The 13,835-nt window shown below is 43.9% G+C and overlaps 1 protein-coding gene across 1 annotated transcript; it reads left to right on the top strand.

Annotated features, from left to right (window-relative positions):
- Positions 1-6,855: 6,855 nt before the first annotated feature.
- Positions 6,856-11,824, top strand: LOC118032750 (uncharacterized). Its single transcript, XM_035037541.1, has 5 exons — positions 6,856-8,095; positions 8,742-9,000; positions 9,034-9,273; positions 9,415-10,589; positions 10,734-11,824. Exons 1-5 carry the CDS (start codon positions 6,856-6,858, stop codon positions 11,822-11,824), a joined length of 4,005 nt encoding a protein of 1,334 aa, XP_034893432.1.
- Positions 11,825-13,835: the final 2,011 nt, after the last annotated feature.

The following is a 13,835-nucleotide window of genomic DNA, read 5'->3' as shown; positions in this document are numbered from 1 at the left end:
TTATTTTTTACAAGGGTTTACATGTTGGGTTTATGGTTTGAGGTTTAGAGTTTCGGTTTTGGGGTTTCAAGTTTTGGGTTTTGGGTTTTGGGTTCTAGGTTTTATGGTTTAAGGTTTGGGGTTTTAGAATTTGGGTTTCGGGTTTCAAGTTTAGGTTTGGAATTTGAGGTTTGAGTTTTAGGGTTTAGGATTTTAGGGGTTAAGGGTTAGGGTTTAGATTTTTAGGGTTTAGAGTTTGAGGTTTGGGTTTCAGGTTTAGAGTTTGGGGTTTGTGGTTTGGGTTTTGGGTATAGGATCTTAGGGTTTAGGGTTGGGTTTAGTGTTTCATGTTTTAGGGTTTCAGGGTTCGATGTTCGAGGTTCAGGTTTCGAGTACCGGGTTTTAGAGTTCAGTTCTAGGTTTTGGGGTTGGGTTGGAGTTTAGGGTTTAAGATTTTAGGTTCCGAGTTCGGGTTTAGGGTTAGGGGTTAAGGTTTACAATTTAGGTTTTGGGTTTCGAGTTCGGGTTCGGGGTTAGGGTTTACGGTATAGGGTTCGGGTTTGGGGTTTGAGGTCGGGTCAGGTTTAAGGAACGAAGTTCAGGTTCGGGTTACGGGGTTCGGGGGTTTTTGGTTTAGGGTTTTGGGTTAGGGTTTAGGATTCGGGATACGAGGTTTGAGGTTCAAGTTCGGGTTTGATGTTGGGGCTCAACGTAGGGTTTTAAGGTTTAGGGTTAGGGGTTGGGGTTTAGAGGTTAGGAGTTAAGTGTTAGGTGTTTAGAGGGTAGGGTTTAGGAGTTTCGAGTTAGGGTTTCAGGTTTAGGATTTTAGGTTTTGGGTTAGGGTTTATGGTTTAGGGTTTCGGATTTAGGATTTCGGGTTTCGGGTTTAGGGCTTAGGGCGTAGGGCTTAGGGCTTAGGGGCTATCCCCCCTGCCTCCTTCCCTTCCCAGTTTCCCTCCTACCACCTTTGAAAAAACCAATCGTTTGATTCACTTTGCTATCCACCAATGGCCAATAACCCCTTTCCCCTGTCGAGAACTAGCCAGAAAATACAAAAACAAGCACAACCAAACTTATCTTCTTTTCAAAAACTGCCTCTACACTCTCAGCCTAAAATAATCACAAGCAACTCTAAAGCCTCTCCTTCTCCTTCGTGGGCGGAGAGGGTAAGAGTCATGGATACTAGCACACGTTTCTCCTTGGATCCTATACCGAGACAGCAGATTGGAGCTAGCCTTAAAATTCCTGAGGCAATTCTGATAGAGACTATAGAGAAATGGACCCGATGCATGATAGGTTTCTTCCCTGGATTTAAAATGCTATTTCATGTTGTTAACACCATTGCATCTAGAGTCTAGGCAAGCTATGGACTAGAAAATATGATGACTACTGCCAATGGCTTTATGGTTTTTTGTTTCAAAACTGAGGCCGAAATGCATGTGGTCTTGGAGAAAGGACCTTGAATGTTCAGGGAAAGGCCATAATCCTACAACAATGGCATCCTCATTTTGTGTTTGACAAGAATAAAATTTCCAAACTTCCTGTTTGGATACATCTACATGGTCTGCTGTTTCCATTGTGGTCAAAATCTGGACTCAGCCTCGCAGCTAGTATGGCAGGTAAGCCATTGTCATGCGATGAGCAGACTTACAATTGCACCCGTTTGGATTATGCGAGAGTATGTGTGGAGATTGATGCCTCATTGCCATTCATTCACCAATTTGACATAGAAAGCAAGCTGGCGGATGAGCCAGTATTAATTCAGGTTGAGTATGAATGGAGGCCTCCCCGATGTGAAAAATGCTGTGTTTTTGGACATGTATGCCGTGGGGTGACTACAGTGGGCCAAACAAACACTGTACCTTGTCCAACTAATGTTAGCATGTTAAGCAAAGAACCTCCTACTAAGGTCAAGGATGCAGACACTCCGACTGTAGCTGCAAACCCTCCTGTTGCAAATTCTACTTCCCCCGTTACCAGTCCATCTGCACCTAACTTCCTTAAGGGTGTTCAAGCTCCCTCTGCATCTACTCCCACTTCTATCAGTCTTGCAGCTAACTTATTAGCACATGGTACTCAAGTAGGCTCTGACGATGATGGGTTGCATCTGCTGCCCTCAACTAGCAATGTTGTCTTACAAGGAATTCATGGAGAGGAGGAATACGGGTCAGACCATAGCTTAGAAGCTGATCCTTTGAGAGTTGAAGAATGCCAACATCTCATAACTGGTTTCCTATCCTGTGTGGAGAGCAAGATGGTAGCTTTTACTAGCTGTAGTGAAGCTTCATCAACTGCCAAAGAAAGTTCCTTTGACACCTCGTCGATTCAGACAAGTACCTCTCCTTCCTCAACTAAGACCAAGAAAAAGAAAGGGAAGAAAATGAAGAAGGCTATCTACCAATAATAGCCTGCTGTGTTTAGTTTGTTTCAATATATAATCAATAATCATGATAAATATAGGAACTTGGAATATATGGGGGCTTAATTCTCCCAACAAACAAAAAACTGTTAGAGATTGGGTTACTAAACACAAGCTTGGAATTGTTGGCTTGTTGGAAAGCAAAATTGCACCAGCCAGACTGGATCCAGTTATCTCAAGTCTAGCCCTTCCCTCTTGGAATTTTTTTTATCCAACATTAGTGTATCTGCAAGCTATCGAATCCTTTTGGGTTGGGACCCTTTGAAGTATAATATTATATGCATTAATTTTTCTGAGCAGTGGGTAACTTGTGATGTTACTACACTCTCCTCTAATATTAGTCTTAAGATAACCTTTGTCTATGGGCTCAATACTCCTGCTGGTAGGGGGGTGTTATGGGATTACATACTAAGTCAAGCTCCTTAGTTCTCATCATCACCTTGGGTCCTTATGGGTGATTGTAATGCTACACTGAAGGCTACGGATCGCTTAGGAGGTGACACAAACTGGTAGTCATCTGGAAGATTTTGGCAATTGCATCCATGAAGCTGACCCTATTCAGGGCTAAAGTTTTCTTAGCATAATGGCCAGCTGGGAAAGGATGCTATTATGAAGAAATTGGATTGGATATTTGGTAATTTCCATTTCCTTTCCAATTGGCCAGTAGCCCACGCTAACTTCCTTCCAAGAGACCACTCAGACCACAGTGCCATGATCCTAGCCTTAACCCCCTCTTCACCCCGTATGCCTGCACCTTTCAAATTCTTGAATGTGTGGGCGGACAGAATGGACTTTCAGGACATTGTCAAAGCATCTTGGCAATCTCCAGTAAATGGCAACCCTATGTACAAATTCACTTCTAAGCTTCAACTTATCAAGCATGCACTCAAGGCCTTGCATAGAAACAATTCAAGCCATATATCAGCTAGAGTGGCAGAGGCAAAAACAAGGTGGAATCTAGCTCAAGTTCTGTTGGATGAGTCTCCCACCTCAAAAGATCTTCTTGCTGCAAGAAGGGAATGTGCTGTACTTTATTCTCAGCTTTGTAAGGATGAGGAGGCTATATTTAAGCAGAGATCAAGGATCCAATGGCTAAAGTTAGGGGACCGCAACACAAAATTCTTTCACAGGTCTCTGCTACATAGACAATCAAGGAATGAGATCCATGTTCTTGCTGATGAGACGGGTAATCTAATCCATGATCAGAAAGAGATAGGACTTTTGGCAGTTAAGCATTTCCAATCCTTATTGACATCTGCTGCCCCACATCCAGAGGAGGATCCTTCGATGCTTTTCGCCAACCCTATCCCCACTTCTCTGATCCCAGGTCTTATACTTCCTGTCACAAACAAAGAGATCAAGGCTGCCTTGTTCTCCATCCCAGACAACAAAGCACCCAGGCCAGATGGATTCACATCTCTATTTTTCAAACGTTGCTGGGACATTATTGGAGCTGATTTTTTAGCAGCAATAAAATATTTCTTTGACCATACCACTCTCCCACGATGTGTCAATGTAACCAGAATTGCGTTAGTCCCTAAGGTAGAGAATCCTACCTGCATGGATGACTACAGGCCCATCTCCTGCTGCAATGTAATGTACAAGTGCATATCCAAAATCATGGTGGCTAGGTTGAAGACTATCTTACCCGAAGTCATTGGTCCCTCACAGTCCGCCTTTGTCCCTGGAAGGCAAATCTCAGATAATATACTGCTAACTCAAGAATTAATGCACAACTATCATTTAAAAAGGGCCCCGACAAGATGTGCACTAAAAGTGGACCTCGGGAAGGCATTTAACACAATCAGCTGGCCTTACATTTTGATGGGGTTGAAAGCCATTGGCATTTCAAACCGTATGGTTAGGTGGATTCACCTATGTATTTCTTCAGCTCACTTTTTCTGCTGGTATCAACGGTCTTCTGCATGGTTTTTTCCAGTCCAGTAGAGGCATTCACCAAGGTGATCCTCTCTCCCCCTATCTCTTTGTTTTGGCTATGGAAGGATTAAGAGGTATCTTAAGTAAGTCTACTATGGATCCCAGCTTCAAGTTCCATTGGAGGTGTAGACAGAACAAAATCACTCATCTCAGTTTTGCGGACGACTTGATGATCTTCTGCCAAGCAGGCCTGGCTTCGGTTGACATTATTCGTGTAGCCATGGATTCCTTCAGTAAGATATCAGGGCTAGCTATTAATCATGACAAAAGTTATGTTTTCCTATCAGGGGTGGATCCGGATCTCAGGATAGCAATCACAAACCAGCTTAGCTTCAAGCCGGGGACTCTGCTAGTGAAGTATCTTGGCATCCCTTTAATTAGCACCAGGCTGACTTATCATAATTGTGTGGCTTTGATTGACAGAATCACTTCTAGGATAAAGGTCTGGACCTCAGCCTCCCTCACCTACGCTGGGTGTCTTCAGCTTGTTAAATCCACTCTTTTCTCGATACAAGTATATTGGTCCAGCATGTTTATTTTGCCATGTGCCACAGTCAAGAAAATTGAAAGCATCCTATCTGCATTTTTATGGAAAGGAATGACACTCACTCATACAAGAGCCAAAGTTGCTTGGACCTCTTTATGCTACCCTCTCCAAGAGGGTGGCTTGGGGATTAAAAGTATTAAAATTTGGAATAAGGCTGCTCTACTAAAGCATGTATGGAGGCTGCTATTAGAGGGGACTTCACTTTGGGTGATTTGGGTACATTCTGTTCTTCTTAAAAGACGCTGCTTCTGGTATACCAATGTCCCCTCAAGTTCTTCATGGTCTTGGCGGAAAATTCTTCAAAGCAGAAGCTAGTGCAAGGGCATGTTCACGCCATGCATAGGAAATGGCAGGGACACCTTTCTATGGCTGGACTATTGGCTCCCGGATAATAAAAGGTTTTGTGATCTGTTCCCCTTCAGAGTTTTATCTTCAACGGGTCTACCATGGGATGTAAAAGTGTCGGATATAATTTCAGATGGAAGATGGGCATTCCCTCCTGGGCACCCTGACCTCCAACCTGTCTGGAATTCCATCCTTTCACAACCCCGACCTCACTTATGTGATTATTACACTTGGCCGGCACACTCCTCAGGAAATTTCTCAATTGATTCAACATGAGAACTGCTTAGGGATTCCAGGCCATTGGACTCATTATATCATCTAATCTGGTTCCAAGGGAATATTCCTCGTCAAGCTTTTATCCTCTGGATAGCCTCAATGGAGCGACTGCACACCATAGACAGGCTCACCTCCTTCAGTATCATATCTTCATCAACCTGCATTTTATGTGGCATGCATAATGAGACTCATGACCACATTTTCTTCTAGTGCACATACTCATCTACATTGTGGGGTAACATCTCAGCAAAAACACTTATAGCCTGGCCCTCTTTAACTTGGAATGGATTGCTTCTATGGGCGGGTTCCACACTGAGGAACAACAAGGAATTCTCCCATATAATAGCAAGACTGGTTCTCTCTACATCTGTTTATTTCATCTGGTTTGAGCGAAACAACAGAATTTTCAACAAAGTTTTTAAAACAACACAAGAGCGTATGGATGAAGCTGTTGAGCTCATCCATATCTGCCTTCTCGAAAAGGATCAAACTAAGATCCCTGACACTTTCAAATGCATCGGAGTCTGCCAAGGAGCTAAAAGAGGTGGCAAAGCAAAAAAAAAAAAAAAAGAGAGTATGAATCGCCTGCTTTCCATTTTGAACACAATTGATGATGATATGTTCACGTGGAGTCTAAATTCATACTCTCTATTGATATCATCACGTGGAGTCTAAATTGGCCACTGTTCACGTGGAGTCTGCATGGTTTTACACATAGAAGCACTTATTTTCATTGCCATTGTACATGCAGAGACTATGCATGTAATCTTTTCTTTTCTTTCATTATTTTTGCCACCTGCTTGAAAACAACTTATTTCTTTAATTTCTTTTGGGGTATGCCCCTCGTAGCAGTGTAGAGAATCTTCCATTTATATACATCTTAATTTTTACAAAAAAAAGTTTAGGGTTTAGGGTTTAGGTTTTAGGGTATAGGGTTTAAAGTTTAGGGTTTTAGGGTTTAGGGTTTGGGGTTTAGGGTTTGGAGTTTGGGGTTTAGGGGTTTCAGGATGGGGGTTTATGGGTTTTGGGTTTTGGGTTTGGGGTTTGGGGATTCGGGTTTAGAATTTGGGGTTTCGGGTTTAGGGTTTTAGGGTTTGAGGGTTTTAGGTTTGAGGGTTCGGGGTTGGGGGTTGGGGGTTTAGGGTTTAGGGGTTTGGGGTTTAGGGTTTGGGGGTTTCGGGTTTAGGGTTTAGGGTTTAGAGTTTTCGGGTTTGGGGTTTGGGGTTTAGGGGTTAGGGTTTAGGGTTTCAGGTTTAGGGTTTAGGGAGGGGGAGGAAAATTCTGAGTTTTAGAGAGAGAAGGTCTTGAGGATTTTGAGCTGGTTTGTTTGTGGAGGGGGCTTTGTGGTATGATGGAGGGATTGCTAAACCAAACACATAACCCTTGTATCCCCCCTCTGCCAAAGCACCAGCCCCCATCTACCCATACCATAAAACCCCTCCACCCCTCCTCTGGCTCTTGGGCTGAGAGAGTCAAAGTAACAGACACCACCACAAGGTTTTCCTTGGACCCTATCCCCAGACAGGCTTGTGGAACCCGACTCATCATTCCTGAAGAGCTTCTGCTAGATTCTTCAGAAAAATGGAATCGGTGCATGGTCGGCTTCTGCCCTGGTTTCAATATGAACTACCACACTGTCAATAGGATTGCCTCTAGGGTCTGGAAGAATCACGGACTTGAGAACGTTATGACTACAACAGGTGGATTCATGATTTTCAGGTTTAGCACCGTAGCAGCCATACATGGAGTTTTGGAAAAAAGACCTTGGATGTTTGGGGGAAAAGTTGTAATCTTGCAGCAATGGCATCCCCACTTTGTTTTCGATAAGAACAAGATATCCAAGCTCCCTGTCTGGGTTCGGTTGCATGGGTTGCCATTTCCCCTATGGTCAAAATCGGGTCTAAGCCTCACAGCCAGCATGGCAGGCCGGCCCCTATCTTGTGATGAACAAACATTCAACAACACACGTTTGGACTATGCTAGAGTTTGCATAGAGATAGATGTAGCCCTTCCACTCATCCACCAATTTGAAATTGACATCCCTCTCTATGTGGATCCTATTCTCATACGGGTAAAGTATGAATGGAAACCTCCAAGGTGTGGAAAACGTTGTTTATTTGGTCATGTATGTCCTCCTGAACCACTTGTAGCTCCTACTGACAAAGGCAAGGAGATGCATGAGATTACTAAGGTCACACCAATCACTCCAGCATCTGCAAGCTCCCCCAACGAGAGTTCTGATAGGGCCCTTCAAGTTGTTCCACCCCTGACAAGTCATGGCCATGAAGTTAACTCTAATGATATGATGCAAAAGCAGACCTTACCAGCTTCATCAAGCAACGGTGATTCTGACAAACCTCAAGAGGTAGCCTCCCTGCTACACATTATTCCTTATGCCAACCCAATCCTAGCAACCAAATGGCATGATGAATGCAGTTCAGACCAAGAGTCAGTCCATGATCCCCTTTTGTTGGAAGAAAGTCAGCATCTGCTTACAGGATTCCCTAAATGCATGGAAAACAGAATGGCATCCCTTACTAGTAGCAGCAAAGTTTTGGTAGAAACCTCAACCGATACTTCCTTCCCTCAAGGTACTACCTCCTCTCTTCATGTTAGAAAAAAAAGGGGAAGAAGGTGAAAAAGGCCATTGGCCTTTAAGTTCTCTGCTTGGTTTTTCATTCCCATGTATTATGAATAAAATCGGTTGTTGGAACACCTGGGGGCTTAACAGCACCCCAAAACATTTTATAATTAGAAATTGGACTCTTAATTCGATGTTGGGTATCATTGGCTTGCTTGAGACTAAGATCTCTCCAGCAAATTTGAATGCTGTTACCACAAGCATCAACCTCCCTGCTTGGAAGTTCTTATCGAATGCTGGCACATCCCCCACCTGCAGAATCCTAGTAGGTTGGGATCCCTCTATGTTTAATCTCTCCTGCTTACAGCTTTCTGATCAGTGGGTGACTTGTGATGTGTTTTCCCTTATTACAAAGGACACCTTCAAAATTACCTTTGTATATGGGCTAAACACCCCCGCTGGCAGAAGCTCCCTATGGAACTATATCAAACAACAAGCTCCTATGTACTCTCCGGCCCCATGGATATTATTAGGGGATTTCAATGCCATCCTCAAGCCTTCGGATAGGTCTGGGGGAGACCAGAACTGGAATGGGCATCAGAACGACTTTGGCACCTGCATATAAGGTTTTGAGTTAACTCAGATTCCCTACTCAGGACTAAAGTTCACTTGGCACAATGGTCAGCTAGGAGGGAATGCAATCATGCGGAAACTTGACTGGATATTTGGCAACCATTCATTCCTCCTCAAATGGCCTTCAGCGTATTACAAGGTCCTCCCAAGGGATCACTTTGACCATAGTGCCTTGATCTTAGAGTGTCAGCCTCACTCTCAGCGCCCCCCTGCTTCTCCTTTCAAGTTTCTGAACTTTTGGGCTGATAGAGAGGACTTTATGGATATTGTTAGTGCAGCTTGGTAGACGTCTTCTTCTGGCAACCCTATCTATAGCTTTACAGCAAAGCTCAAAACCGTCAAGCTCGCCTTAAGGGACCTGCACAGACACAATTCAAACAATATCTCTAAGAGGGTGGCTGATGCTAAGGCAGCATGGACTTCAGCTCAGGTCCTATTGGATTCTTCCCCTGCTGCATCTGACCTCATTGCTCTTGAAAAGGATAAGGCCAAGATCTATGCCCAACTCTGCAGGGAGGAAGAAGCATTCTATAGGCAACGCTCCAGAGTTCAATGGTTGCACTTGGGGGATAGAAATACAAAGTTTTTTCACCGTTCCCTGGTGCATAGACAATCCATAAATAGGATCCATGCTCTAACAGATGAATCCGGGAACTTCATCCATAGCCAAGAAGACATGGGATAATTGGCTGTTAGGCATTTCCAAAGATTACTTATTGCCCCCCCTCAAGCAGATGAGGATATCTCCAGACTATTCCCATCCTCTATCTCTGGTGCTCAAATACCAGACCTTGAGCAGCCTGTTACAAACGAAGAGATCAAGACCGCCCTCTTCTCCATTCCGGATGACAAAGCCCCAGGACCAGATGGCTTTACATCCCTTTTCTTCAAAAAGAGCTGGAGTATCATAGGGGCTGACTTTATGAGGGCAGTTAGCTACTTCTTCGAGTACTCCATTATGCATCGCTGCATTAATGCCACCAGAATTTCCTTGGTCCCCAAGGTAGAAAATCCTGCGTGCATGGATGACTACAGGCCAATCTCCTGCTGCAACGTCCTATACAAGTGCATCTCTAAGGTCTTGGTAGCCAGGCTCAAGCTCATCCTCCCTGATGTAATTAGCCCTTCCCAATCAGCATTTATTCCCGGCAGACAAATCTCAGACAACATCCTTCTCACTCAGGAGTTGCTGCACAACTACCATCTCAACAAAGGCCCTGCTAGATGCGCCCTCAAGATTGACCTAAAGAAGGCTTTTGATACTATTAGTTGGCAATTCATTCTTAAAGGTTTGCAGTGTATTGGCATTCCAGTACGTATGATCAACTGGATTAATGCCTGCATCTCCTCTGCTTTCTTCTCAGTGGGGCTAAATGGCTCCCTGCATGGTTTCTTCCCATCTAGCCGAGGCCTCAGGCAAGGTGACCCTCTCCCCCCCTACCTATTTGTGATAGCCATGGAAGGCCTAGGGGGTATACTTAAGGGGGTTGCTCAGGTTCCAGGTTTCCAATTCCATTGGAGATGTAAACTCAACTCCATCACCCACCTAGCATTTGTCGATGACCTTATGGTCTTCTGCCATGCAGATTTGGCTTCAGTGGAATTAATCCGAGGAGCCCTGAAATCATTCTCTAGCATTTCTGGTCTGATTATCAACCACAATAAAAGCTTTGTCTTCATCTCAGGAGTAGAGGACAACATCAGGGTGGCCATTGCAAACTGCCTTCATTTCCAATTAGGAGCCCTGCCAATAAAATATCTTGGAGTGCCCCTCATCAGCTCCAGACTATCCCATCGCCATTGCACTCCTTTAGTTGAGAGAATCATCTCACGGATCAATTTGTGGACCTCTGCCTCACTCACATATGCAGGTAGGCTCCAACTTATAAAATAAACTCTCTTCTCCATACAAGTCTACTGGTCTAGCCTCTTCATCCTGCCTAGTTCCATCATCAAAAGAGTTGAAGGCATCCTTGCTGCCTTCCTTTGGAAGGGCACTTCCCTCACCCCCACAGGAGCAAAAGTTGCTTGGGCTTCTCTATGCTACCCGAAGACAGAAGGAGGTCTAGGGATAAAGAGAATAAAGGATTGGAATAAAGCTGCCATCCTCAAGCTGGTCTGGAGGATCCTCACCGAAAGCTCCTCAATTTGGGTGGCCTGGACCCACTCTATTCTTCTGCGTGGTCGTTGCTTCTGGTTCTGCAATATCCCTTCATCCTCCACTTGGTCTTGGAGAAAATTGCTTCTCAGCCGAACTTGGAGCAAAGGCTATTTTGCCCCCTTCATTGGTAATGGTAGGCAAACCTCGCTTTGGTTGGATTACTGGCTGCCAAATGGTAGAAGGTTCTGTGATTTCCTCCCCTTTAAACTGCTATCATCTACAAACCTGCCATGGAATGCTAAAGTGGCTGATATCATCTCAGAAGGAAGGTGGGCATTCCCAGAAGGACATGCAGACCTCCTACCTCTCTGGAACTCTATCAACTTTCTTCCACAAGATCACTTGCCAGACCATTACATTTGGAGAGGCCACCCTTCGGGCCAATTCAACATTAACACAGCATGGGAACTGATAAGAGAATCCAGACCCTCAAACACTTTCTACCACCTAATTTGGTTCCCAGGACATGTCCCTCGCCATGCCTTTATCCTGTGGATTGCATCACTGGAACGTCTTAGCACAATGGATCGGCTCCAATCCTTCCGGATAATTCATGCAGCCACATGCATCCTCTGTGGTGCACAAGAGGAGACACATGAGCATCTCTTCTTTCAATGCCCCTACTCAGCTTCGGTTTGGAGGGAAATTGCAAGGAAAAGCAGTATAACATGGCCTTCTATGCCTTGGCAACATCTGTTACAGTGGGCTGCTGCAACACTCAAGAGTCCTAAGATATTCGTCCACAACCTGGCCAAGTCAATTCTCTCCACTACTGTTTATTTCATTTGGTATGAGCAGAACAATAGGATATTCAACAATGTCAACCGAACTGTGCAAGAGTTGGGGGCAGAAATCTTTCAACTCATTCGAGCTTGCCTGCTGCAACAAGATCCAAACAGGATCCCCAACTGCTTTAAAAACATATGGAGTCTCCCAGAATCATGAACTCTAGGTTCAACTCCTTCGTCCTCATCCAGTTGCCTTGGCAAAATTGATGAAGATTGGCGTCGGTCTCCTTAGTGCAAGTTGACAGACAGAGGAGTTTTGAAACATGAGAATTGAAGGCCCGGTTACTGTTCACGAGTAATGCCATGAATAAGTTTTTTGAATTATCTCTAGGTTAATTTTTTTGTTTTGTTCTTTATTTTCTTCGGATGGGGCCTGTAGCCCAAGAGACTTAGCATATTTCAAATGCCTATGAAGTCTGCCAAGGAGCTAAAAGAGGTGGGAAAGCAAAAAAAAAAAAAAAAGAGTAAGAATCGCCTGCTTTCCATTTTGAACACAATTGGAGTATGATCGGCCACTGTTCACGTGCAGTCTGCATGGTTTTGCACATAGGAGCACTCATTTTCAAGGCCATGTATGTATTCTATTCTTTTCTTTACATTGTTCTTTCGTTTTTTTTGCCAGCTGCTTGCAAACAGCTTTTTCTTTAATTTCTCTTGGGGTATGCCCCTCGTAGCAATGTAGAGAATCTTCCATCATTTATATACATCTTAATTTTTACAAAAAAGTTTAGGGTTTAGGGTTTGGGGTTTGGGTTTCGGGTTTCGGGTTTGGGGTTTAGGGTTTAGGGTTTGGGGTTTGGGGTTTGGGGTTTGGGGTTTGGGGTTTAGGGAGGGAGGGAAAAAACATGGAAAAAATGGCTGCTACTGGTGATATTGGTTTTCTAGCTTACTGGCCTGAGAACTACGCCAATTGCCATTGTTTTTCCTTCTTCAACCTTGAGACACGTTCCCCTTACGTATCTTCACCTTTCCACCGAGCAGTTTCTTCAACAAATATATCTACACACACCATCACCGTCCCTCATACACCATCGCCATCTTTTTTTCTCGCCCACCCTTCATAACAGCTACGATTTCTTTGTTTTGATCCTGTTTATCCTTTACCAAATACCACCTAAACACAAACATGATGCCTCCTAAGACGAAACCAACCCCCAAAGCTGCTGACCAAACATCATGGGCTGATAGAGTCAGGATTTCTGATTCCAGCACTCGTTTCACCCTTGAAAACCTTGCTCGCCAACCTATAGGGCACCGGCTTAAGGTGTCCGAAGCGATGCTATTGGAGAATTCTGATCAGTGGTCACGATGCATGGTTGGATTTTTTCCAGGATACAAAATGCCATACCATGCAGTAAATAAAATTGCATCTCGGGTATGGAAGCAATGTGGTCTAGAGCTTGTCACAGCCACTGCCAATGGCTTTATGATCTTTCGGTTTAACACTGAGGAGAATATGCATTCGGTGCTAGAGAAAGGCCCATGGATGTTCGGAGGTAAGAACATTGTCGCACCCCAAAAAAATCAGCGCGCGGCATCGGGCTGGCGATTTTGCGTCTCGTTGCGTCAGGTTTGAATTTGGTTCGTTGGAGTTGCCACCTAGTAATTGATTGCGGGCTACTAGAAAACCGGATGTACTGGTCTCGTCAGAGATTCACGGGTACGGGACTGGTTGTGGTTAGGGAAGGTATTAGCACCCCTAACGCACCCTACCTAAGGTAAGCTGCTTCGCGAATTTGATGTGTTAAAGAAGTTTTAATAATTGTCTTTTCATCGGAAAATTAGAAATATCACTTACGTATAAGTTAATAATTCTTAACCGTGATCCGATCAAAATATTAAATTCTTCTTTAATATATTTGCAATTTTATCATTAAAAAATATGTACAAATAAATAAAACAAAATACAAGCACACACATACACTTTCACTATTTTATTTTTGTTTCTTTTCTTTTGTTTTCTTTTTTTATTTTCTTTTCTTTTCTTTTACATCCATATTTACAAAATACAAGAATTCAAAAACAAATAAACAAACATTACATTAAAATTACAACAATAGCCCAAAACAATCTGAAATTACAAGGAAACCCTTCTGCAAGCCGAAACAGTGTGCAGGAACAGTGGCGGCGCGTCCTCCCACGCGCCACCACCACTGGCGGCGCGTGGG

This window comes from Populus alba, chromosome 1 (genome assembly GCF_005239225.2).
Source record: "Populus alba chromosome 1, ASM523922v2, whole genome shotgun sequence".
Taxonomy (NCBI): Eukaryota; Viridiplantae; Streptophyta; class Magnoliopsida; order Malpighiales; family Salicaceae; genus Populus; species Populus alba.
The sequence above is the reverse complement of the archived record's forward strand: the minus strand, read 5'-3'. Positions and strand labels throughout refer to the sequence as shown.

Excerpts from the sequence above, each read along its gene's own strand:
- LOC118032750 (XM_035037541.1), top strand. The coding sequence starts at position 6,856 with ATGGAGGGATTGCTAAACCAAACACATAACCCTTGTATCCCCCCTCTG. Across the intron at positions 8,096-8,741 it reads CGATACTTCCTTCCCTCAAG|GACTAAAGTTCACTTGGCAC; the intron begins GTACTACCTCCT and ends TTCCCTACTCAG. Across the intron at positions 9,274-9,414 it reads CAACGCTCCAGAGTTCAATG|GCATTTCCAAAGATTACTTA; the intron begins GTTGCACTTGGG and ends ATTGGCTGTTAG.